The sequence below is a fragment of the Myotis daubentonii genome, chromosome 2 (assembly GCF_963259705.1).
Source record: "Myotis daubentonii chromosome 2, mMyoDau2.1, whole genome shotgun sequence".
NCBI classification, from domain to species: Eukaryota; Metazoa; Chordata; class Mammalia; order Chiroptera; family Vespertilionidae; genus Myotis; species Myotis daubentonii.
In genome coordinates, this window is record NC_081841.1 from 194,314,430 (window position 1) to 194,341,571 (window position 27,142).

Consider the following 27,142-nt stretch of genomic DNA (forward strand, 5'->3'; position numbering starts at 1 on the left):
ACTCTGTTGCTTCGAGTGGAGCTCAGAGCTGTGGCAGGCGGGAAGTTGGCTTCCTCCATCATTGGGGCAACCAAGCCTCCTGCTTGCTCCAGCTCTGTGGCTGCCAGCCGCCATCTTGGTTGGGTTAATGTGCATATAGTCGCTCTGATTGGCTGGTGGGCATGAATTAAGGCATAGCGAAGGTATGGTCAATTTGCATGTTTGTCTTTTATTAGTGTAGATATTTTTATTGTTTTTAGAGAGGAAGGGAGAGGGAGATAGAAACATCAATGATGAGAGAGAATCAATGATCGGCTTCCTCCTGCACGCTCCCCATTGGGGATTGAGCCTGCAACCAGGGCAGCCTGCAACTGGGCATATGCCTTGACCAGGAATTGAACCCTGACCTGGGTAGATGCTCAACTGCTGAGCCACGCTGGTTGGGTAAGAGAAGAAACAGTAAATAGAACTCTAAATACATATTTTAACAAGGTGATAGTGGGGCTGCTTTGGTCAGTTGAAAGAGGCATGATGCTTGTGGGAGATAGAACCGAGTCCCTGTTCTCTTCCCCTTTCCCCTCACACACATCACTTACGGGGGCCCCTGGCCATCTATCTCCTAGGGCTCCACGGAACCCAGTTAGAGAACCAATGAACTAAAAATCTCTGAGGTCCCACCAGTTATAACATTCCATGATTTTATAATTCAATTTCTTCTAAGGTTCTAAAATCAACATCAAGATACCTCCCATGCAAGTATACATTATCCTATACATTTTGTAGCAAGATCTTTGGAGCTGAGCTAGAATTCAAACCCAAATCTATCTGATTCTGGGGTCTGGGCTCCTGAACACGATGCTCTGTTGACTTGACAAGAAGGCAATAGAAGAATCCAGTTCTTGGGAATCTCCCGCTCCCCACACATGGATAGGGCCCAAGATCAAGCTTTCTTGTACCAAATTGCCACTACACATAAAGATAAAATCTAGCTTTACAATACAGATCCTCAGCAGTATATTTGTTTGTTTTTAAAAACAACTTTATAAAAGAATCTTTAAACTATCCTCTCCCCTAGTGTGAATATGCTTATAACTATTTCATTTTTATTAATTTTCTCTTGAGTAGATATCCTGCATAGGTCAGGATATGCCTTTCCTATTTCAGCTGGATTCTACATACATCATTTATGAAACTTTTCTAGGAAACCCACTTTTATTAAAGAGAGATCACTCTGGCTCTCAGACTATGAACTCTTATTAATCTTACTGAGTTTTCCTTGAAATGATACATTGCTTTAAGTGAAGCTTGTGATATCTATATAGACATACAAACATATAAGCCGTCACATATACTTGTAAATGTTAGAGTCTCAATTTATACTTTGAATCCCTAATTCAAAACAGTACCATACGACCTTACAATTAATGGAAACAATTTAAGGGGTATTGATATTTTCTGTTCTTTCTAGCATATTATAAGGGAGAGGCAGTCAATTGCTAAACTGCTTTTCCCCAATGTGCATGTGAACGAATAAGAATTATCCTCCACATCATGATTCTGTAAACAAGTTCACTGCAGACTGCTATGTTAGATTGCATGATAGAAAAATATTTGTGAATGCTCAATATGAGTGAAAATAAAAAATAAAATTCACACATAGTTCTAATTAAAAATGTATTTGACCTAACTTCTTGACAACTTCATTAAAAATTTAGTAAAGAGTCTTCAATAATTTTGTAAAGATTAAATTCTTAACCACTGCCAGGAAGGTGGGGGGGGGGGGCAGCGGCTGGGTGCAGGTGGGCAAAGGGGGTGGAAATGGGAGATATCTGTTACAGTGTCAACAATAAAAAAATCCTTGACTGCTGCACTGATCAATGAATTAACAAAAGTGGTATCGTTGGTCTACACCAGCCGTGGGCAAACTACGGCCCGTTTGAAATGAATAAAACTATTGAAATAAAAGATCGTACCCTTTTATGTAATGATGTTTACTTTGAATTTATATTAGTTCACACAAGCACTCCATCCATGCTTTGGTTCCGGCCCTCCGGTCCAGTTTAAGAACCCACTGTGGCCCTCAAGTCAAAAAGTTTGCCCAGCCCTGGTCTACACAGAGGTGTAATTAATCCAGAACAGTATCTCCCAAAGGATGTACTTTGAAACACGGCATTTTACTGTCAAACAGGTTCAGGAAACATTTCAAATTGTATTTCTCTCTTGGAGATCCACAATATATATTGTCATTGTAGAAGCTTCTGGAAGTCCTACAGATAAACATTTTTTTAGCTTATTTTAATCTATCATTTATCAAACTTATCTGTCAGTATCCTGGTATAACTAGTATCACAGGAAATAGGAGTGGAAAGCCTTGATTTATGATGATAGGACAGAAAGAATTAAAATAAGTGGATGGTACCAAAATCATTTATATTGGACTTTGGAATGCATGTAATTTTATAAGATTTTCTTTTAGAATCCTATTTTCTTTTAGAATAGGAGGATGCTGGGTACCAAGAAAAAGATACGGGATACTTAAGGTTTCAAACAAAGTAAGCAAGACATTGGTGTAAAATGAGAACTGCACATGCACATTTAATCCTTCTCTAGGATACCTCTAAGGCAGTGGTTCTCAACCTTCTTAATGCCGCAACCCTTTAATACAGTTCCTCATGTTGTGGTGACCCCCAACCATAAAATTATTTTCGTTGCTACTTCATAACTGTAATTTTGCTACTGATAATAATCATAATGTAAATATCTGATATGCAGGATGTATTTTCATTGTTACATATTGAACATAATTAAAGCATAGTGATTAACCACAAAAACAATATGTAATTATATATGTGTTTTCCGATGGTCTTAGGCGACCCCTGTGAAAGGGTCGTTCAACCCCCAAAGGGGTTGTGACCCACAGGTTGAGAACTGCTGTTCTAAGGCATAAAGGTAGACAGTAAGAAAAGAGCAAGCAGTTCATTTGCTAAAAGGCTGACAGCAGCATACTTACACTGCCCATTCAAGCTTCTCATTCTTGATGGAGTTGTAGAGAGCCTGTGAAGACAGAAAACAAGATGGGATTATTCTTTTCATTCCATTCCATATTTTGAGTTCAGACAGTAACAAAAGCCCTAAAATGCTTGAGGGATTCGGCAAGCAGCTCTCAAGCCCCTTGGCTGGCCACCCTGTGCGGAGATGAGGAATGCGCAGGGTAAGCAGCATTTTTAAACAAACACACACCACTGTCCTGCATTTTACCACAGTTAAACATTCTACATTTATATCCTATTTAAAACAGGATATGATTAAAATTTTTCTTATGGTCTTGTAGTTTCACTAGTTTAGATACTGGAGTACTCATACCTTTTTCATTAATGAAATAAATATAACTATTTCCACAACAATTTAATACATGGAAGGGGGACTAGAGCCAGTTATAGAAAACCATCTATACCAGTGACTGAAGCAGCTGTTACTTGTCTAACTCTACAATTCCGCTTCACAGTGGTGTGATGCTGGTATGTGCGCGGTGGTGGATGGGGAGGCAGAAGGCTGCTTTAGAGGCTTGGTAACAATGACAAAGGCAGCACAGACTACCTCCCTAGGCCTCCTAGCTCTGCATCACATCTATGCTCCTTGGAATCAAGCTGTTCCACTACGACAACAATCCAAGGAAAGGCCACTCCTCCTCATGGCCACTCCTCTTAATTTTGAGTAAGTTGCTATAAAGAAAAAACAAATGCATCTCTAAGATATAAAACCACATCAGCAAATTATACTGAAGAAAAGGATAACTTGGGTGCATAATAACACAGGGATGAAGTCGGAACATTTTTCTCCAAAGGACTTGAACCTATTAGACGCAGCAAAGACGTCATTTACTTTGAGATGGAAAAAAGGGGGATCAGTGCCATTCAACAATCATCTTCCAAAAGAGGAAGTGGGAGGTTCAGACAGTTTCCCAGGTAGCAGAGCAGGGGGAGAAATGTATTCCTGTCGCTGCCTTTCACTCTGTCTTGTCCACGGGAGGAGGCAGTCTACATGTGTGTAAACAGAAGACTGCACACCAATAGTGAATCCCCTTTTCATTCAAAACACTTCCAAGTTCAGTTAAAATATACTTAGGTTACAGATTTTATATTATTTAATATCCAAGACATGTATCCTTAGCCAGTATCTTGACAGACTTTGGGAATTCTTCAGTGTGGCTACAATAGTTAATTTAACTACTGAATAATTATGAGAGCTACTAAAAATTAGGATGCATTTCATCATTATCAGGACATGGTTAAACGTATCCTCAAATATAAAAATGATAAAACACCAAATTAGAATAAGGGGTAAATCAAGGCACAAAGCCCATGCTGTAAATTGGACATTCTTTTGGGAAAACTCAGATTTCCTAAAAAACTACAACCTATGACCTAGCTAATGTCCATGAGGCTGCACTTAGAGAACTGCGCAGAGCAGATGCCTAACTCAAGACTCAAGAGAATCTCGCTGCATAAATGGATTCTATTTATGCCTTTAATGGATTCTATTACTTATATGAGACATTTTGAACCCACAAGCAACAGTGGGCTGAGAAGCTACAACTGAAAAGAGAGATTAAAGGTTCTTTATAAACCATCATACTCAATACTACCCAGAGTAATTTAACAATGTGGTAAAGAAAAAAAACCTATTCATAAAGATAGTTAAAAATGATAACTAAGTTCTAAAATTTTTCTAACACATTCAAATTCAATTCTGCCCTGAAATAAAATCTTTTCTCTACCCCCCCACCCCCAAGAATGTTTTAGTTAAAGAGTTACCGAGTTCCAAATTAGAAAATTCTTGTTACTCAATCGGCTGCATACGGTACAACAACAACATTATAAAATTCAACAAACCTGCCACATTCTAAGTCCAGTTCTCTCCTTGTTTATATAATAGGACAAATCTAAAACGGGGATGTTACCTTAACCTTTTCAATCGCAAAATTACAAAGGGATTTTCATGAATCATTTTACAGTTTTTGTATGATCCATTATTTTTCTTAAGAAAGCAAAATTTGTTTTGCAAATGCATCCAACACTCTCATACTCTCACCACAACTTCCTATCCTTTTTATCTTCTTAGCTTAGTTAAGAAATAAATTTCCTGGACTTACCACAGGACCCACTTCCTTTCCTGTGCAGCCTGGACCCCACGCTCGGCTACCTCAACCCATCTTGTTAACATCTATTTAACTCTCAACCAGTCAATCCCACTCTGACTTTTTCCCACTCTGATTTCTCTGCCCTCTCCTCTCAACTCTTCTCCCCTTCCTACCCCAAACATCTCCACTTGTTTCTTTAATACACAAGAAACATGTTTACAACAAGCGACGCTCATTCACACCTTTGTGTTTCTCAACAAGAGAAAACCAACCGTGCTTTTTCCAAGCTCCAGTTTGAAAAGATACCAAAATGGTGTGATTTCGGTCACCTGTTTTCGTCATGGACTAACTAATCCATGTTGCTGGGAGATGAGGTACCTGACTGGGCCCATCCCTGGAGCCAAGGGGGCTGGGTATCTATAAGAGAGAGGGTAGCACTGACCCAGTCACTAGTGACGCTCCTGAGCGGCACAGCCTTCTCTATTTGCATGTGACTAATCCAGCACTAACAGGGAAAATTAAATAACAGCACAAATTAAAGCCGTGGGAGAGCCACCATCTCAAACATCAGCAGAGCCTTCGCTCATGAGCCTCCTTCCATTTTTTGCCATCTTTCCTAAAATGCATCTGCACTGGCATCTACTCTTTCCTTCTCCGATGGTAAGGGAAGGAATGTCACATCTCTGCAAGGCTAAGCCCTCACTGGTTCTGATACCTTCCCCTTTCTGCAATAACATCTCTTTTACTGGCTCCTTCCTAACAGGCTTCCAACAGGCGCATCTCTCCCAACCCCACTTCTGCAATTCAGTCATCACCTCTGTTCCTCAGCTTCTCTTTTTAAGCCAAGTTTCTGAGAGATGTTCCTGTAATTCTTATTTCCACTTAATCTCTTCAGTTCAGGCAATCTAGTTTTCATTCCTGTTGCTCTATTAAAACTGGTCACAATAGACGCATCAGCTTCCTTCAGTGCTAAATTCAAGGCCACATTTTAGTGTTTCTGTATCTTTTCACCTTTCAGCAGCACTGAATACTCTCAAATATTGTCTTCCTTATTTTCTGTGACACAGAGTCTCCTGAATGTCCTCCTCTCTCCTTGGGTAATCCGACTCATTACTTCTGTCTCCCTCATCTTATCTCTTAAGTGTGAGTGAACTTATCGGTTATCTTCAGCCCATGCGAACCCTTGTGAAGTTCAGATCCACATGTCAGCTGCACTTGGATGTTCCCAAAGCGTCACAAACGCAGCCAAGAGGAACTAGGGCATGAAGACCTAATGGAGAGAGTGTACTCTCAATCTTAGCAAACTGTATTGGTATAAAATACTATGTAATTGTTTCAGTACAGAAACATGGCATATAAAGCACAAGGTAGTTCATGTCTATGGTAATACAAAAAACTCAAGTCAGAGTCCTCAATGGTAGGCAGGTAGACAGGCCTGAGCAGAGCAAGGATGATGGGCCAGGTACGGAAGGTCAACAAGGAAGGCCCTGATGCCTAACTAACAATGGGAAAAACTGAGAAAACAAGGACCTTGCCCCCAGGGTGACCTTTCCTCCCGTAGTGTATGGCTGGTCATGTGGTTTTGACCCCCTGGCCTTGCCTATCACTGGTCATGTGGATGGAACCCTGATGAAGTTAATGACTTGAGACGGGAAGAGTATCTGGGCTAAAGTGGTGTCTATATAGGAAGGTGGCAGAGGGAGTTTATGACGGAGAGAAGGCAATGTGAAAAATTAGAGATAAGACACAGGCCAAGGTATGCCAGCAACCACCGGGAATTGGAAGAGGCAGGGAATAGATTCTCTCCTAAATACCTTGATTTCACATGGTTGGCCTCCAAAATTGTAAATAAATTTCTGTTGTTTTAAGGCATCAAGTTTGTGGTCATTTTATTACAGCAGCCCTAGGAAAGAATACATCTGGGCATAAATGGCAGACAGATGTCTGAACAAAGAATGATCATACCTACGGGCTGATTTTCAGAAATATTTCCAGAGTCAGTCCTTAGGTAAAACGTAGTCTTTTACTACAGTGGTCTCAACTGAAAGTCTGCAGGTACGCACCGGAATCAGCCAAGGAAGTTTTAAAACACTGATTATTGAGCTCTATCGCAGATCTACCGAATCATCAGGGGAGAGAGAGAGAGAGAGAGAGAGAGAGAGAGAGAGAGAGAGAGAGAGAGAGAGAGAGGCTGACTTGTGATTACACAATGCATGGTAATGGGAAAACTTCAGAGATCAGGCGTGGGCTGTCAATGATAGTGCTAAGCCTTGAATAAAACTGTATTTTATCAGAGGATACCATAGCTTCCAGTTCCCCTCAGTGAGGCCGACAGTGCCCACAGTGAGACTTTACCCAGCAAGAATTCTGATACTATCAATGCCTGGTTATGGCTATATGTTATTTTCTAAATATACAATATGAGGAACCTGTACACCCATATTTCCCAACACCTACATGAGACTCTGATACGAACCCTTGGTGAAAAGTCCCTGCTTTACAAGCTTGCCAATTTTTTCTCTAACTGAAGTTCCTGCTACTCAACCAGGACCTAGACACAATCAAGTGCCTCCACCCAGACTCAACAGGACAGAACGAGTCTTCATATTCAAAGGAGAAAGCAAAGTAAATGGCGTAAATTACAGAGATCAAGGAAGCTTGGCCTAAATTTACTTTTCAGTCTTTGTTCTTCACTTTTGATTGCTCCTCAAGAAAATAAAATGCAATTTTATTCAAGGCTTAGCACTGTCACTGACAGCCCACGCCTGGTTCTCTGAAGTTTTCCCCATTACCTGCATTGTGTAACCGCAAGTCAGTTCTCGTTCTCTCTCTCTCTCTCTCTCTCTCTCTCTCTCTCTCTCTCTCTCTCTCTCTCTCTCTCCATTTTGCAGTCTATGAAATTCATGTATTTTATTTCAATCATCTCTAAACTCCAATGATTTCCCCCCTCCTTGCTTCCTGAATTATCACGAAAAGTACAGAGGATAACATAGCTTCCAATTCTCCTCAGTGAGACTGCCAGTGCCCACAGGGAGAGGTGACCCGGCCAGCATTCTGACACCATCAACACCCGGCTATGGCTCTCTTTTCCAAGTGCAATACTGTTTCATGCGGATATTTAGATCAAGCACTTTCAAATACAGAATTAAATATGCACCACTCTGGGAGTGCTATCAGAGAAAGACTGTGTTTGAAAATGATATTGGTTAACAATTAATGATGAAACTATAGTTATACCAAATGAACTGCAAATTGGTTTAAAAAACTCAAAAATATCTTAAAGCAATGGGCCTCAACTTTCATTTTCTTCTCTTTGTCTTAAAATAATATTGAAAAACTGCACTGCCCCCTCATTAAAAAAGGTTCCCCTAAAACCAATATTTATAATGGACTTTTCATCTGCTCCCTCTCTACCTTTGCAGATTTTACGCCTGCACAATATTGAAAAGGTTATGAGTGAGAGTTATGCTTTTTAAAAAATACCATAAGGCAACTGTCAAACAGAAGTACAAAAGGGTAAATAGCTTGAAGCTTTGACCACAAGAGTATTCACAGATGGATCCATTTTAGGGAGAAGTACACAATATAGGTAAGTTTCTGGAAACTGACACCTTTTGAGTGACCTGTCTTCCCATATCTATGGGACAGTTTTCATGTACCCAAGTCTAAAGAGGGTACATTAAACATATTCACAAGCAACCTCATAGACATTCAACTCTTAGCTTTTCGGGAGGTCAGAACATGCTCAATGTAAACTAACCTCTTTTGAGTTTGTTTGTTTTCCAAATCCATAGTCAGATATATATTTTTGGATGTAAACAGTCAAAATTGGTGTCCTGGATAATTAACCAACCTTGTGTTGTGGGGCAGTACAGGCCCAGCCAGCCATGGCAGAAGCATCTAACCGGGAAGTGTCTGGCTCCACTGAATAGATGCGCCAGCAACAAATCCATACAGACTCTCCAAAATGAATCAGAAAGCCCTTACCTTATTGGAAGGGAATCTGAAGTGTAACATTCATCTCCTAATGAACATTTCTGAGGACATTCTACAGGCCAGAGCGGCATCACGCTGGTGCAGGGGAACCCACCCTACCCTGCCTTCAGGGGCCTCTGAGGTAAGGATAAGAAGATGTGCTGTTCCACCTAACGGAGCATTAGTCACTAACAGAATCGCCTCACCTTTCACTCCCTTCTCACAGTGTGCAAGGCACTTTCACACACGGTGCCCAATACGTGACATTACTTTACACGGATTTAGAGAAAAATTAAATAGAAGAGAGAACAAGTGAATTTTAGAATTTAAAGTGTGTGTGTGTGGGGGGGGCATCTGTGACTTACTTGCCCTTTTAAGACAAAATAATTCATTTTATCTGGACTTTACTTTCTAAATTTGCAATATGAGAGGGTACATAAGGCTATCTTCTTAGGCTTCCTTCCAAGATCTTATGATTCTATAGGAAAAAGTTCTCAGAATTCACCTGGTCAAATTCTGAAACCACTTCTTTCCCTAATCCCTGCTCCCTTTTCCTATGTCCTCCAATAATTTTTTTTTTTTTTTTTTTGCCATGGTTACTGATTAGTAGGATCACTAACTGCACTTAAATCCCAGGTATGACTCTAAATAAATAAATAAATAAATATTTTAAAATTGCACATGAACAAGAATGTAAAAGGAAGAGAGAGAGTGAGGGAGAGGAGGGAGAGAGAAATTGATTTGATTCTCTACGGGGAAGGTGGGGCCCAGGGACTGGCCTGATTGCCTGCTGGCAAATGAATCTTTGTGAGCTATCTGGTAAGATAGGAACCACCATGCCTTCATTATTACCAAAGGGAAAAGGACAGCCAAAGATAATACTAATAGGCACCCCCAAAGCATATGGCGAACAGCTCTGAAGTGCACTAGACTCAACCTGAAAATGAATATAAATGTATTTACCACTTGTACCGAGGCAATCCTCTAGACCAGCGGTTCTCAACCTGTGGGTCGCGCCTCCTTTGGGGGTCGAACGACCCTGTCACAGAGGTCGCCTAAGACCATCGGAAAACACATATAATTACATATTGTTTTTGTGATTAACCACTATGCTTTAATTATGTTCAATTTGTAACAATGAAATTGGGGGTCACCACAACATGAGGAACTGTATTAAAGGGTCGCGGCATTAGGAAGGTTGAAAACCACTGCTCTAAATTTTCATTAATGTACATATATATTCATTTTATATAAGGTGAAGGCTTGGTCAATAAAGTGTTACATATATTTATACAGAGCATATGACTCCTAAAGTGACTTTCTACACCTTATGAGATAGGTTTGATCCTAAGTTCAGAGCTAAGCAAACTTATGATCACAGTGTACATGAACCAATGGCCAGTAGTTCAAATTCTCCTTTAATACATCATTGAGTTTTTATAATCTGTCTGCTCCAACTGCCTACATGGGTTACTTTGCTTAATTAATATTTATTGTATTATTCTAATGTATTATTCTAATGTATAATAACCACAACAAATATTTTATTGTAACATACTGATATCTGAGGGGAAAGTATTTTTTATAACTGCTAGGCAATAATAAGAATGCATTCTATTATCAACACTAATAAAAGAGAAAAATGGTAATTGGCGTACGACGATACCCTTTTCATTGGCTAATCAGGGCTATAAGCAAATTAACTGCCAACTATGATTGGCAGTTAACTGCCAACTAAGATTGGCAGTTAACTGCCAACAAGATGGCGGTTAATTTGCATATGTAGGCACAATGCAGGGAGGCGAAAGGGAAAGCAGGAAGAAGCCCCCTGCCACTGACAGTGATCAGAAACCCAGGGGGGAGCTAAGAGCTGGGGGGCAGGGCAAAGGCAGCCCTGGGGCCGCCTTTGCCCTGCCCCCCAGCCATGATCGGAGAATCAGGTGCCTTTTCCGCCCTGGCCAGTGATAGCAGGAAGTAGGGGTGGAGCCAGCGATGGGAGCTGGGCACGGTCGAAGCTAGCAGTCCCCGGAGCTAGGGGTCCCTTGCCTGGGCCTAAAGCGGAGCCCACGATCGCGGGGCCGCTGCAGCTGCGGGTCCCCGCTGCCTGGGCTGGACGCCTCAGCCAGAGGCGTTAGGCCTGGGCAGGGGCGGAGCCTGCAACCACGGGGAGCTGGGGGTCCCCTGCCTAGGCCTGACACCTCTGCCGGAGGCCTCAGGCCTGGTCAAGGGGCCGATCCGGTGATTGGTGATCGGAGGGTGATGAGGGTCAACTCTTCTGGCCGAGGCATCGGGCCTGGGTGGGGGGGCGGAGCCAGGGATTGGGGGGATATGATGGTCCCCTTGCCCAGGCCTGAAGCCTGGGTCAGAGGCGTCAGGCTTGGGCGGGGGGTGGAGCAAGCGATCAGAGGGAGATGGGGGTCCCCTGCCCAGGCATGATTCCTGGGCCAGAGGCCTCAGGCCTGGGCGGGGGCCAGAGCCAGTGATCAGGGGGAGATGGGGGTCCCCTGTCCCAGCCTGACACCTCTGGCGGAGGCATCAGGCCTGGGCAAGGGGCCTATCAGGCGATCGGAGGGTGATGGGGGTCTACGCCTCTGGCCGAGGCATCAGGCCTGGGCAAGGGGCAGAACCAGTGATGGGGGGAAATGAGGGTCCCCTGCCCAGGCCTGACACCTCTGTCAGAGGCGTCAGCCCTGGGCAAGGGGCCGATCCTGCGATTGGAGGGTGATGGGGGTCAACGCCTGAGGGCTCCCTGTATGTGAGATGGGGCAGGCTGGGCTGAGGGACACTCCCCGCCACACACACCCAGTGCACGAATTTCGTGCACCGGGCCCCTAGTAATAGTATAATATGTATTATACTATAAGTATTTATACAAATAGTATCTTTTTATAACTAGTACAAGACTGTAATTCATGTGTGTAACAAGAATAGCATAACAGTTGTAACACTTGTAACAGTATAGTATAAATAAATTTCTTAAAACAATTCACTCATTCATGCATCTATTCAGCAAACAAGTATTTATTGAGTCTCTACTATCTGCCAGGCTGTCGGGAATTGATATGGGACACAGGCACTACAAGTCCAGGGGTGAACAACACAGACAGATGAGACTCAGTAGGGGTGGCACAGACAATACAAGAGTAAGAAAGCAAGCAGATAGAGATGATCCTGTCATTTTCTGGGAGGCCACCGGATAATTATTATAAGGTAATTAAAATAAGGTAACTCAAAAGAGTAACTTTAGACTGGATGGTCAAGAAAGCCTCATGGCAAGGAAATTTAGGGCACAAGTGACAAGGAGCAGCCACACAACGATAAAGGGAAGAGCAACGAGCGCTCCCTGGCATCACTGCGCCTAGTGGGCCTGGGGTGTGGTGTGTCATAAGGGCAAACAGGTAAACGGGTCAAGTAGGGTTTTTTGACCAGAAAACAAGGGTTTATCTGTGTGTGCTGGGCAACCACTGGAGGATTTAAGCAGGAGAGTGACCTGTCCAATTCGTGCTCTTGAAGGCCGCCCTGGCTGCTGTGTGGAGAAAGGATCGGAAGGGAGAGGGGAAGTGGCAGCAAGACTGGCGGTGTCTGGGTGAGTGGTGAGGTGACCTGGACTAGGCGATGGTGGTGGCAGATTTGGGGCCTATCAGGCTATCTTCCCAAATTATGGAAGAAGGGTGGCCCATTTTCACAAAAATCTCAAGCACAAATTAAAAATTGGGTAAGATAGTTTCAACAGTAGCACCAGAGATATATTGCTTATCCATTAATATTTAAAGTCATTTAAACTAAAAATGAGGTAGATACATTAGATACTGTTAAAAGAAAAAGTAAGGTGCAAAACAGTATGTCTGGCATGTTCCTGTGTGTGTGTGTGTGTGTGTGTGTGTGTGTGTGTGTGTGTGTACTCACACAGACATTTCTGAAGGAATCAGAACCCACTGACAGCAACTGGGAGACTGGGCTGGGAATGAGAATTTTCAATGTATAATCTTCTCTGTACTGTTTGAATTTTTCCCCTTTTTATTGAATTTATTGGGGTGACACTGGTTAACAAAATTATATAGGTTTCAGGTGCACAATTCCACAGCACATCATGTACACTGTATTTTGTGTACTATTAGAGTGTTTACCACATCTCACATATATTACTTTCTCAACTAAAAATCTAGGTGATACTAGATTTTTAACTCCTTGCACATGTGATCCAGTCTTCTGCTTCTCTTTATTTCCCACAATGCCTCATACATTGTCTTGACCACAGCACGTGTTTAAAAAAAAAACAAAAAAACACTGGTTGAGAAGACAAGGATCTCAGTGATAATTATCCCAATACCACATTATGATGAGAGGCAGCGAAGGTAGAAAAAAAGAACTATGGACTAGAAATCAGTATAAACCTGCTTCTTCCATCAGCTGGGTGACATTAGGCCACCAACACTAACCTTTGATTCCTTCATCTGTAAAGATGGTATAACAACACCTATGTCACAGAATCATGAAGATGCAATGAAAGCATCAATATGAAAACTTATGTACTCTGTAAAACAAATGTAAATAAAAGGTACTACTGTTGTTATATGCAGTCTATTCCTGTCCTCCTTAGACTCTACAGAACACTTGAATTTAAACACCCAGAATCTATCCACTCCACTCGCCTCAGCCAATCAAGACCCTATGCCAGACATACTGGGTGTGGGGAGAGTCACTTATTTTGGCAGTTTGGCATCACGGACAAAGTATGCCAACAACTAATATTTGCTGAATAGTTAACATGTGGTGGGACCTGTTCCTAGGGCTGTACATGTATTACATCATTTACTCTTCACCACAACCCATGGGGATCATTCCCATTTTACAGATGTAGAAAATGGGGTGCAGAGAGGTTAAGTTGAGTGTTAAGTGGCAGATCTCAAAAAGGAATCAGAGCAGTTTGATTGCAAAGCCTTTAAATTTTTTCCTTGACCTATTTTCCTTTTAAAAAAAACACACCTTTCACCTCTCTCCACTTCCTGGCACGCAAGCTAGGCTCTGCTATATAAGTTTCCCTCCAAAAGTTAAAAGGACGAGAGTACACCATTTCTATAGTATAGAGCAGGGGTGGGCAACCCCTGGCACGCCAGTAACGTTTGCTGGCACGCGAAACCCTCTCTTATAATCTTCCATTTACAATTTTTTCTTAATATCGACTTTTTTATTTTTCAGATAAATTCAGTGTAGGTGCATCTTAGATAAATAAATAATTTTACATAACAAGTTCTCTTAAAGACCATAGGCATGGATTGATGAGAGAGGGGAAGAGCAATTTCTATCCCTCTGCCTTAACTCTCCCTGCCTTCCTAGATCCGAGCAGTGTTTTGGTTTCATCCACATACGCTTGTGAATCTTTGTTCTCAGTGATGAATTTTGTTAAGTCTCATAATAGGATTAGCCTGATGGATGAAAGTAATAGCTCGTGCATATCTCTGAAGGTCACAAAATATGAACTTGATGTAAAGTCTCTGTCATCAGTGATGCAGCAGCAAAAGTCCCACTGATAATATCAAACAGAGTCATAAAGTTTTCTGTCGGACTATCAGTGTACATGTATACATTAAAAAATAAATGTATTTTTCATCATCATATACTGTGTTTTTGTCACTCGAATGAATTTTATTATTTCTTCAAGGTTCTTCACATACGTACACCTTAAGAGATATCAAGTAGGCGTAACATGTTCTCAAAAAATTAGGGTTGGTACGCAGAATTTTTTGAGTCAGAGATTTTGCTGGTTTTGGCACGCATTCACAAAAAGTTTGCCTACCCCTGGTATAGAGGGTATAGTATTCACTCAAGGATCTTAGCATTTGGCACAAAACTCCACCCTGGACATCTAACTCGGTTTTACAGCTCGAGTCCTGTCTGTTTTAGGAGACACGAGGCTGGATGTCTGACAAGTGAAGGACCGCCCTCCCTAGTTGGCATTTACTGAGTCCTACTACCTGCTGGGCTCTGGGCTGAGCCTAGGTGTCTTTATGAATTTAACCTTCTGTGAAGTATGATTTATTCCACTCATCTCATGGCTGGGGGTGAGGCAGACGGCTACTCGCTGCAGGAAGGAGGCTGCCAGATCAATGTAGGATGCCGGACTCATGTGTGGAAAGAAATGACCGCAGTGACGCCATTGTGTTGGACAAACTGCATTGACCTTACTGACTTGCCAAAAGAAGTTATCGGCTGAGAAAGAACTTTTCAAGGTCGGTACAAAATAGATGTGCTTTTCAAGGACTATACAAAAAAAAATGTATCTTTCCCGGTAATGGAAAGACTTTCATGAGAAACCAATGACTTGTAAAAGATAAATTTCCCCCCCGATCACCATTCTTGGTAAACAACTAATGTAACCTCAATGCTCTTTTTTCCTTTTTTATTTTAAAAGCCCCTGCACCTAATCCCTAGGCAAACACTTTTCGGCTGCTCCAGATCTGTGTTCCTGAGTCACAACTCAGTCCCAAATAAATGCTTTTCTTGCCTTGCAGACCTGCCTTTTACTCTCGGTCGACAAATGTGAACCTCAGGTAAACAATGAATAACTTTGTTAAAGCACACGGTATGCCCCCAAAGTTTGTAAGATACATACTTTTGCTAAAAATTATTTATTATTTATAGGAAATTCAAATTTATCTGGGTGGTCTATATTTTTATTTGCTAAATCTGACAAAACCTACCCTGGTTACAGAGTTTTAGTAAGTGGCAAAGCTGGCACTCAAACACAGAGCCCATGTTTTTATTCACTACTCTCTACTTTTTTCTTTATCCTTCTCAAAGTGGACTTGCTATGACAATGTCCAACCCTCCTGGGAAGGGGATATGTATCCTAGATAAAGAGGTATTTTCAGTGAAGTATAGATGGAAGGATTGCAACATCTATCATGAAGGAACCCTCACCTTTAAATCAGTGTGGGCATTAAAAACTAGGCAGGGGTGGAGGGGTAGGGTGTAGGGAGACAATGGGAGGAAAAGGGGACTTCTGTAATACTGTCAACAATAACTAAAGATAAATGAAAATAACAAAAACCTAGTGTCCAAAATATGTGCAGATGTGATTAAATGTAGCAATCCTCACAGCTGAGAACGTGGATAGAGTTAATGTAATTAAGGTGTTAGTGAATCACCACCATCTTCCATATGAGTCAAGGTTAATGTCCAAAGTATCCTTCAGCGAATATGACCTGTGCAGGCACAATAACTTTCAAATTCATTGCATTCATACTCATCTCCTGATTTTGCTTTTAATTCTTGAATCCTGATCCTCTGGCACTGTAATTTATTTATCAAAAAGTTGCCTGGCCCGACCAGTGTGGCTCAGTGGGGTAGAGCATCTTCCCTTGCACCGGAAGGCCTTGGGTTCGATTCCTAGTTAGGGCATGCACCTGGGTTGCAGGTTCGATTCCTGACCCCGGTAGGAGTAGGTAGGTGTAGGTGTGGGAGGCAACCAATCTATGTTTCCCTCCCTCCCTCCTCTCTCTCTCCCTCCCTCCCTTCCTCCCTCCCCCACCCTCTGAAATCAATAGAAAAAATATCCTCGGGTGAGGATAAAAAACACACCACAAAAAAAAAACCAAAACCAAAAACAAAAAACATTGGACAGCTAAGCCTGGCTTTTGAAAAATATAACAATAACCAATATTTTCAAAGAAGATTCTGGATTGTACTTGCCATAATCTGCTGTTAGACCCTCTTCTTGGTGAACCTGACTTGTTAGGATGTGGCAGGCATGTGCCATAATAAAGGATTCTTCACAATTTTACAACGTAAGGAAAACATAAAATCAAAGTGACCTTGTAAATTATGTGCAGTATTTTTTAAATACTAGAGAAAATTGATCAATTATATTTAATGATTAGGGCGACAGGATGATAAACTTCATGTCCACAGTTAGAATCTGTTTGCTGGGCGGCATGCGGAGGTCTTTTTATAGATGGCTGGTAGAAACGACCCCTGGGGGGTTTGACATTTCGAGAGATCTCCAGGCACCGCATTTGTTCTGTCATTTCCATGCATCAGGCAGAGCAATGAAGACAAACCAAATGGAAATAGATTTTATCTAAAGCAGTCGATGCAGCCAAATTAAATAATCTAATCCAGTGGCTACCAGGCTTTTGGATGTCATAAAACGAAAAATTTTCCAAAGAGGCTTTGGGAATGCACACAGAATTGTCAGCTTTTCATTTTGCCAAGTGAGAAAATAAATTTAAACAAAACAAATGCTATCTACTATCGCTATCATTCCATAAGAATAAGTAATGAAAACAATCTCAAAATAAAAGACTTCCCCAACAAAGGACCAGCTTACACTAACATTTTCACTACAGCCTGAAACTTTGACAGTGACTGGCAGCAGAACACAGGCTAGTCCCATAACTGCTAGAATACAGTGTTTGGAAAGATGTAATTTTAAAAAGACGTCTGTATTATTTGGTATTTGCTAAACATAAAGTTTATTAAGATACACAAATCAGTCTAGTCATTCCAGTTTCATATATACCTATGTATGCTATTTTCCTTGCTATTCATTTTAATTTCTTATCAAGGCAATACATACATAACATTTTATAATAAAACATTACTAAAATGCTCAGAATGAAAATAATAATTTCTTGATTTACCTCTGATTCTTGCTGCCCAAAGGTAACCTTTCTAAATTTTTTTAAAGTTCCCACTGGAGGATATGTTTTTTAGCGATTTCTTTTTTAGAGAGAGTCAGACAGAGAGAGGGAAACATCGATGTTAGAGAGAAACATCAATTGGTTGCCTCCTGTATGTGCTCAGCCGGGGATTGAACGCTCAACCGGGGTATGTACCCTGTCTGGGAATCAAACCTGCCACTTTTTGGTGTACGGACGATGCTCCAACTACTGAGCAACATTGGCCAGGGCAGAGGTAACCTCTTTCAATTCCTTTTGGGTTTTTCTATTTCAGTATGAACTATTGATTTTCAGTATGAAACTCTGGAAAAATAGCACTTAGCTCTCTCAACACACACACACTCTCGCTCTCTCCACACCTAGTCCTACTCAAGTCATATCACAATCACAATTTGGAGGCACATCAGTACCTATGTTATTATGACTGTAGATATAAATCGCTCCTGAGCCATGTGGGCATTATGCTAACTTTGGTTTTTTATTAACTTTTTGTTTTCCCTGGAGTTGATCATCACCTCATTTTGTTGTGTCCTTCATTTTCTAAGAACCTACCTCTAATTCATCTCCACAATCTCCAACAGAACTGGAAACCTCTCCTTCCAGGCCGTCACACCACTACTCTTTCAGGGCACTGTTGGAAGCATCCTGGAATGCACTCTTCTGCTATCTCCCGCTCAGCTGTTGTCCTAGGGCTTACCTTCACCGGCATCCTGGTGACCCCTCTGCCTCTAACTAGCACATTTCCTGGGTAGATAACGTGCCTTCTCTTCTTCAAGTAACTGAGAAAAGGTACATGGGGGGACACAGAGGGAAGAGAATGCCTACTGTGAAACGTGTACGCTTCACGTAAACCTGCTGCTTTCAATGTGGGATTTTCACTACTGGCCTTGACGGCCAAAGTTTCTGGGTTCATCTTCCCAGAGAGGAGTTGCAGATGTGGGGAAGACGATCCCTGGGACAAAGTAGAGGAGGCCATCTGGAGGGTCCAGTCACGAATTCTAAAAGCTTTACAGGGATCTTCGTGTTTTGACCCGCCGCCCTCAGAGGTGGCCAGGGCCTCCAATTCCTGGGCCTTTCCTGTGTTCCGTTGGGGGAATCGGCCTATTCTTTCCTTGGCTTCGAGGTCTGCAGACACTTGAGCTTCAGCTTCTCTGGGGTGCTAAAACAGCTAATAAACCTATGTGCTTTGTTGACACCTTGAAGGCATCCTGTCTTGTCCCCTGAGTTCCACTGTTACTTTAGTGGTGTTTGCGTAGGCACAGAGATAAAAGCATACTGCTGCCTTCAACTTTGAGTTATGCTTTGCAGCATATAAATACCACTTACTTATGGTCTCAGAGATCCTAGCAAGGAGATGAGGCATACAAAAATCCCTAAAAACACTGCCCAATCATAACAAAAGTGTTCTGAAAAGCCTTTCTCTAATACCTGTTTTTTAAAAAGTGTTTTGTGGAAGAGAACTGTCAAAATCAGCAGCCGCTGGCGCTGTATCATCCTCCTGACAGTGAAAAGCCTTCCTCTCCAAGCACTTTTCTGTCTCTGTCTGCCCAGTATGTCTAGTTAGTTAACTAGACCCAACCCTTCTGTGCACTGATGCTGGGTTAGTTAACTAGACCCAACCCTTCAGCGCACTGATGCTGGGGTAGAAGGGAGTTAACTAGACCCAACCCTTCAGTGCACTGATGCTGGGGTAGAAGGGAGCGCCAGGGAAAAGCTGGTAGAAAGGAAAACCCCTCTCCGGAGCAGCCAGGCTCCTGGCTTGGTTGAGTTACCTGCTTACCTCTGAGATGCTGTGGGTACGGTTCCACCACAATAAAGCAAGTTGTAATCTTTTTGCTAGTGGAGGGTCTTGCTTTCAATTTCTAAAAAACTTAACACTTGTGAAGCACAACGAAGTAAAGCACAATAAAATGAGGCGTGCCTGTAGCGGAATCACACAAAACCCTGGCTCCTCAGATTTTAATCTGGTGATGACACGGATACTGAGGTGTCCAGCTGCCTGGGGTACTAGCTCACATTCTAATATTTAACCGCAGGCTACAATCAGTGTCCTGCCACAAAATGAGTCAGGCTATGAAGAGAGGGCCTCGCCAGTACTTTCTTAAAAATTTTGAAATGAAGCAATCTAGTAATCTACCTAGAAAAACACATTCCACTGAAAAATCAGATGATGTGTACACAGACAATACATTAAATGTTGAACCATCAGATGTGGTAGAATGGATTTTTAAAATGCAATGAAAAGTAATCTACATAAAGGATAAGATAATGCTCAAAATCTTAACTATAATCAAAGGTAAAAGAGTAACTCCCATGATAAATACTGAGCAGCCACCTTACCCAGCTATTCATGGTTTCTGCATCACTAAAGATGAGAAAATAAAATAAAAATCTCCAAAAATATCCTATTAGTCCATAAACTGAATGTGATCCCCAAATTCTAAACCAGGCAAGCAGGTATGGTCTAAAAACAGACTGCAAAAAGGAAAGGCACATCCTGGAAAATGCAGGCAGCCTGGTCATTGTGTGTATTTCCACACAAGAGCTCCTGAAGGTTAACTTCTGGTGTCAGGATACTACTAATCCCCCAGGATCTGCAACAACAACAAAAAATCCAAGTATTCTTTCCTCCCTTACCCGTCATTGTAACAATACTTCACAGATTTTTCTTCCTTCCTCTCCTTGAGTCTCATAAGGCTACTATAAGAGCTTGCCAGGAATGACAGTGTGGACCAGGATTTTCTTGACAATGTTCACACACTGTGTGGGAGCTCAGAAACACCTGCTTTAGGACACCATCCCTGGGAGAATGTGTTCAACTAGAAAGGCATGGGTGTAGCACATCAAAAATGCTGTACTGACCCTGGGAGTTATTTTAGAAGCACTGAAACCAGGCACACATCACTGGCACTTTCATCGAGTGGAAACCGGTAAGTAGTGTGTGGTGAAGATCTGCTTTTAATTACATTCAAGGGTCAACAAGTGTCATCTCATCAGGAGCACAGTTTGCTCAACGTCCTAAATACTTATTTGTATATCCTTTTTTTTTAAGGTATTAATTTACAAGAAAATACTGGCAGGATCTGAGATATTCAGAAACCTAACAATAAAAACCAGCATCATTTTGTTAACTTCATAATTTAAAAATAAAACCAAAAGCAGTGAAAAAAACCAAAGCACTCTATTTTGGGGCAAGGCTGACTTAAGTCTGAAGAGGGTTAACAGCTATTGATAATGATGTAGTCTGTCGAGCTAGCTTCCACAAGGGGCCAGATCTCTTTTTAAGACCTCTGTGGGGTAAAGGTTATATGAAAACATAAAAATGTGTTAGTCTAGCAGCATCACACCCGAGGGGAAAGCATAACTTTGATTAAATCATGGCAGAGATTTTAACCTGGACATAATCAATCAATCAGAGGGTCTGTGGGAGGAGCTATGTCTTATGGGAGGACCTCTAAGTCAGTGTGAGAACCTACAGGGAGAACCCTGTTTACAACAGAGCTCTATGGTTGTTAACAGCCGCTCCCCTTAACTTTCTCCTCCATCTGTGTCTGGTTCAGTGTGCGCACGTGGTTCGCCATGTCTGCATGCACTGGATCGCAATCTTTCCTTTTTCCTAAATAATCCCTTTGGTGATGGAATGCCTAGCCCAATCTGTTTTTCTAGTCAACGACATCTTGGAACACAAGAAGTAACTCCAGGGGGAAGACAGTAGAATTAATAAAAGAAAATTAGAGTTCTGGAGATAATTGTTTTTATCTTTGCACCACCAGATTTACTTTGTGAAAGACACCTCCTCCTGCTTCTCTCACGTGCCAGGCTTATAACTAGTACAGAGGAGTTTTTGATGTTGGGAGCCCAATAGTTTAAATCTACTGTCCTTCTGAAAAGATCCAGCTAACGGGAGAATTTATGAGGTTAACAGATGTTTTGCTTCAATTTAAGAATAAAAAATACATAAAAAGGCATTTGCAGGAAAATTTTCACATTAACACTATGGATTTCCCCCATATTAGATGACATATCCATTTTTGAATAGGCAGATATAAATGATCCATTGGACCTGAATCTCCCTCCCAGGCTCCAGACTTAGTCTAAAGGACAGAAGGGATCAAGGAAGGAAACAGCAACCTGCAAGCCTCTCATGGAAAACTTCCGGCTGCAAAAGGGCATTGTAATGATTTCTTAAGGTCCCTTTGTGTACAGGTTGATTCGGGGTGGGGGATGATTAATATTTACCTAACGATGCTAAAGAAATAACGGCAAAGCCTGTGCAGGATGGAGACAGTCAAGCCCATGGTGCCTTTCAACACGATGGCAACATGTTTGGCAAAGCGATGAACTAGGCCCTCCATCCTTTAAACATGTTTATGGTTAACATCCGGCACAGGAAGAGGGTCATTCAAAGTACATATACAATTCACCTTCCCCGAATCTAGCTCAGTCTTTGGGTTTCTTACCCATATACAGAGGAAATAACCCCCACAAAATTTCTAAAATTAACAATGCTCAGAACAAAGATACCGTTTTGTCAACCCCTGCATTTTATGGATGAGTCTCAGGGAAAAGTGACTCATCTAGGTGCCTGTTGCCAATTAGTGAGCAAAACCCAGGCTAGATCACCAGGCCGCAGCTCCAGGGCACAGGAGCAAACAGCCATATTTTTATCTTGCAGCACTTAAAGGAGTACCAGGGGATTCACTCTGAAATATCACTGTGGAAGAACTTGATTTATTTGAATAATAGCTTTAAATAGTTCATTCTGAATCCAGACGATAATCAATTAGAAAATTCTTGGTGTAATCTCTAGTCTCATACTATTCCTAAAAAAATTCCTCAAGGATTCAACCATGCATGTTATGGTCACCCACTACAACATAAAGAAACAAAAACAAGGAGTTGAGATTTCCCCAATGTACAATGTATAATGTAGTTTGGCAAGAGATAGGGAAGGAAAAGGGAATATTATCAACATGAACTTTTGCTGATTTAAGTTTCAACCTATAGTTGACTTACTCAAATTAAAAATAATTCGTATTTGAGGAGAAATGCGGAAGTGTTTGACAGAATTGAGGCTTAATCACCATCTTCTTATAATACACATACCAAATTCTGGAGTGTTCACCTTTTAAGAGATTGATTCCAAAATGTTACTTCTGTCAAAGGAACAGCAACGGGTGGGGGGTGGGGTTGGGGGAACCTGGCAGCAAGAAGGTCTGCACTGCCCCCTGATGGTCAGGAGCCTCACTCGTAACTCTTCCAATATCAGACCCTTCAACTGATGAGTAACTTACATCGAAGTCAGACATGCCTTCTCTACAAATGCATAAATATTCTTCTAAAACATCTTGACGTTTATGTCCTGCTTCAGAATTCGATGTAAAGAATGTTATCTAGAAAAGAACAAAGCCACGCTCTATCCAGAGGTCTTAAAAGGATTTAAAATACCTTAAAGGAAAAGCAAAAAGGCTACACAAGAATTAAATTGAAAAGAAAACTACATATCGACTGTGTTTCAGTAGTTTAAATAATATTCAATATAAACCACAAAAGATCAGAAAAGTCAGTTTTCTGAATTTCAAATGAGAACAAGTTAAGTTTTTAAGATATTTTGCTAAAATCAAAGGCAAGAGTATCAATCCTTTCAGAAGTCCTTTAACACTTGCTTCAAATGAAAAACAACAACAAAAGAATAAATCAGATAAAGAGTGAGGAGTACGATGAATTGATATGCAAACAAATCAATAGCTTTTAATGAACAATAAAACAGAAGTTAGAAATGCAAAAAATGAAAACTTTCAAGGAATACAAAACATGTTCTAACTCCAACTCTGACAAGCGGCAACAATTATTATGCCTATTCTAGAAGGAGCCATCATTCCAGAGAGACAACATTAAGCCCCAGGAGCATATCACAAGTTAATGGACCCATCCCCTTCTCTGGGGGCAGGGGAAGATGAGGGGTAATCACTTCTAATCATTAGATTAGACATTTTGAATGAAGTGTCAGATAATCAAAAAAGTGTTATTTATATGATTAGCAGGAATACCGATTTAAGTGCTAAAAAAGTACTACTAGGACTAAGTAAGGTGAGTGGGAATCTGATAATTAACCTCTGGATAAAATGTGTACCCTGTGGACAGGAATATGTGTTGATACATATCTATAACAGAATTCAGTTCATTACCTTCAGCGTACAAGCCTATAGTGTTTTTCAGTTTACTTCATTTAGGGAACAAAAATGCCAGTAAAAGATTAAGTTCAATTTATCTAATTTCTAGTCTAATGGGTTTCTATTAGCTACTTCCGGATTTCATTTTTAAAAGACTACATAATCCTATAAAAATATCTCTTGTGAGATATTGGGAACTTGGAGATATTCTTCAACACACATTCCAGAACTTATAGAGACCATACATGCCTCAAAAATATAATTTAAAAATAATTTGACTATAATATCCAATATACCATGTGATGACCTATTAACCACAATTCTACCAGGAGTCTTTTATACTGTTGACTCCTAGCAATGTTTGCAATATGCCCCCAAAAGGCTTGGCTTTCTCCTGCATGGATGCATATCAGAAAAGAACCTGTTCTGTGTAACAGAGGAGTCGGTAGGGACTTCCCATCTTGCATCCATGCTAGATTCCAACATTAAAGTACACAGCCATGATTCTGGGTGAGTAACCTAACATTATGATGCTTAGATTTCTTCGGGATTGGTGATAGTGGGCAATGGTCTGTTAAATTCCCCAAAGCCTCTGACTGCATACTGTGGGTATAGTCCACATAAACAAAACCTCAAGATGCTTCTCAGCCCTCTGCATAGAAGCCAATTTTAGAGGCCCACTGAGAACCGTGCCTACCTACATCTGGTTATTTAACAAGAGAATAAGCCACCCAGGTCCATCTCAGCAGGAGACACCAGTCACCACACCATAGGAGGTCTCAGAACAGTTTCAGTTGCATGCAGGTCACAGGAACAGGGCTGTGAGGACACGTTTCTCCCTGAAGCTACAGCTTTTACAAAATACTGAGGGAAGAGCTACAGCTGAAGACATTCCAGCTGAAGACATTCTGCTAATGATTGATGGGGTTGGATCCCACTGTGTCATAATCTAAGGGGGTGGATAGGAAGCCAACATGTTTCTTAAAGTCACACTCAGGTATTTTGTCCCTTTCCCCTCTCCCCCCCCCCCAATATTCTGAGGGGCACATGTCATTACCAAAGTCTTTTAATAATGTAAATGGCACAGCTGGGACTGGGAAGGTAAAAGCCATGTGTCACTCAGTGGGTCTGGATATAGAACCCCGGGAAGACTGAAATGACACTGAGCTCCACCTCCCGAGGCTTTTTCTGTACATCACCAAACCGTCAAATCTCCATCATAATCGTCTCCGTCTCCGCCAGAGTTCTGTGATCCTATGATTCTATTATTCCATTTTTAAACCTGTGGAGTGGGAGTGTTTCTGAGTACCCGGCTCACACAGATGGTGGTGGGAAGACGCTCAAGAATATGCATGTAGTAAATGCCCATTTCACTACGTAATCACTTCCTTCACATTTCATATGAACAGAGTGTCTATTATCCTACAGACAGGCTAACCCCCCCCCCCAAAAAAAAACCCAGTGACTAACAGCAGCAGCTCAGCAGCAGCACACATACATGTAAGGATCATGAAAGAAGAAACCCTTCCCAATGACATACACCTGAGGTCGAGGCTCTGAACAAGACAAGAATGGGGTGTAACAGGACCAGGTCACTGTATATCAGCTCCACATACCGGGGGGAGCGCAGGAGGGGAAGCAAGGGGAACTCCCTGAACCATAAAATCCTAGAGGATGTCTCTGTATCCCCGATGTTCTAAAAATACACGGCGCTGACAAATCATTTGACAACCTTTCTGAGACTAAAAGCAAGATCAATGTGCCATCCAACACTTTCCCATGACCATCTCATTCTGAGCACTGCTTCAGCCTTCCCTTCACAAACTGGCTCTTTACAAAACTGACCCAGGCCACAGCCATCCCTCCATCTGGAGTTCACATACCCACTCCCTCCTCATCTCACCGACTATCTTAGAGCCATTTTATACACCTGACTTTCTCAGGCTATCACTGAACATCAGACACTGGCAAGGACTGCATCGAATTCTGTTATCCGAACATACAATTGTCTGCATGGCTTAACATGGTATTTCTTTACCTTGGTCTCCTTAGCAGAAAACTCTGAGGAGTTGGAAATTTTCATAGACTTTGACCGGTGGGACTGCCGCCGGATAGAATCCTCCCGGGAGTATTTCACGGAACCTGAGGTCCTCACCCGCACCTTGCTGGCACTCTGAACACTGTTCACGCCAATCATTTCGGAGGCTGACTGGGGAAGGGGCTTGGAGAAATAAAAAGGCACTTTCCAAACGCTGCAAGGCTCTGATGCTGGAGGAGCTCTGCCGGGTGGTGCCGGAGCAGCTCGGAGCGCTGCGATCGCGTTAGCCGAACGCACACCAGGCTGCCTCCCCCAGCATCTTCAACTACCCAGTTTGCAGCCAGTCTGATTGTTCCAGGCACAGCGCACGTCACTGGCTGCGAAGAGGGAAAAAAAATGCAATCCCACCCCTGCTACTCGGCTCTCTTTCTCACACACACACACTCTCTCTCACACACACACAGACACCCCATATTCACACACTGGAACAAATGGCAACTGGCCAGGCAAGCAATTCATTAACATTACAAATAGCAACACTATTTCTCTGGTGATATTGTGCAGCAAGCTCATTAATGTCAACAACAAAACAGAGATACCACAAATAAAAGTCTCAAGTAATCTGTAAGGCACCTTTGTGGGCGGGAGCAGTGATAAATTTCCAAAAGGAAAAAAAAATACGGCTGGACATCAAAAGGCTCCATCAATTACAGGCTGGTAAATGGATAGTAGCCACAAAGGCATCTCAATGACCATTTATTTTCCCCTTTCTTGATCCAGGCCGTACATTGTTTAACGGTAATTCAAACTGTATAGATTTCTGAATTAAACGTTTCTTAGAACCTTAGACTACTACAGCCAGATATTTAAACAGGAATTATGTCAGCTTGTAGGAGAAGTCAAGAATAAAAATGTTCTGCTGTCTCCCTGACATCCTGAAAAGTTAAAAAGAAGACTGGTTGGTTAGCACTTGTTAACTTCACATCTGGCTTAGGGGGAGACCAATAAAGCTAACACGATCAATAAGGAGCAAGGTGCGTTCCCAAGGGCTATACATGCTGCCAGGGCACAAGAACAGGTAACCTTCTGAGGGAGAATTACAAATTGGAGATTATTAAGAGCCCAGACAATTCCAGCTCCTGACACACGAAGTTAG

At 41.7% G+C, this 27,142-nt stretch overlaps 1 protein-coding gene across 6 annotated transcripts in view; it reads right to left on the reverse strand.

Annotated features, from left to right (window-relative positions):
* Nucleotides 1-27,142, reverse strand: part of PSD3 (pleckstrin and Sec7 domain containing 3) — a 526,912-nt gene that overhangs the window by 99,709 nt on the left and 400,061 nt on the right. For 5 of the 6 annotated variants that reach the window (XM_059685223.1, XM_059685224.1, XM_059685226.1 and 2 more), the window contains one exon: nt 2,990-3,033. In XM_059685223.1, coding sequence (XP_059541206.1) covers nt 2,990-3,033 — 44 coding nt within the window. Of the gene's footprint in view, nt 1-2,989; nt 3,034-25,986; nt 26,277-27,142 lie in introns of those variants that run through there. The other variant, XM_059685228.1, reaches the window with a different exon arrangement.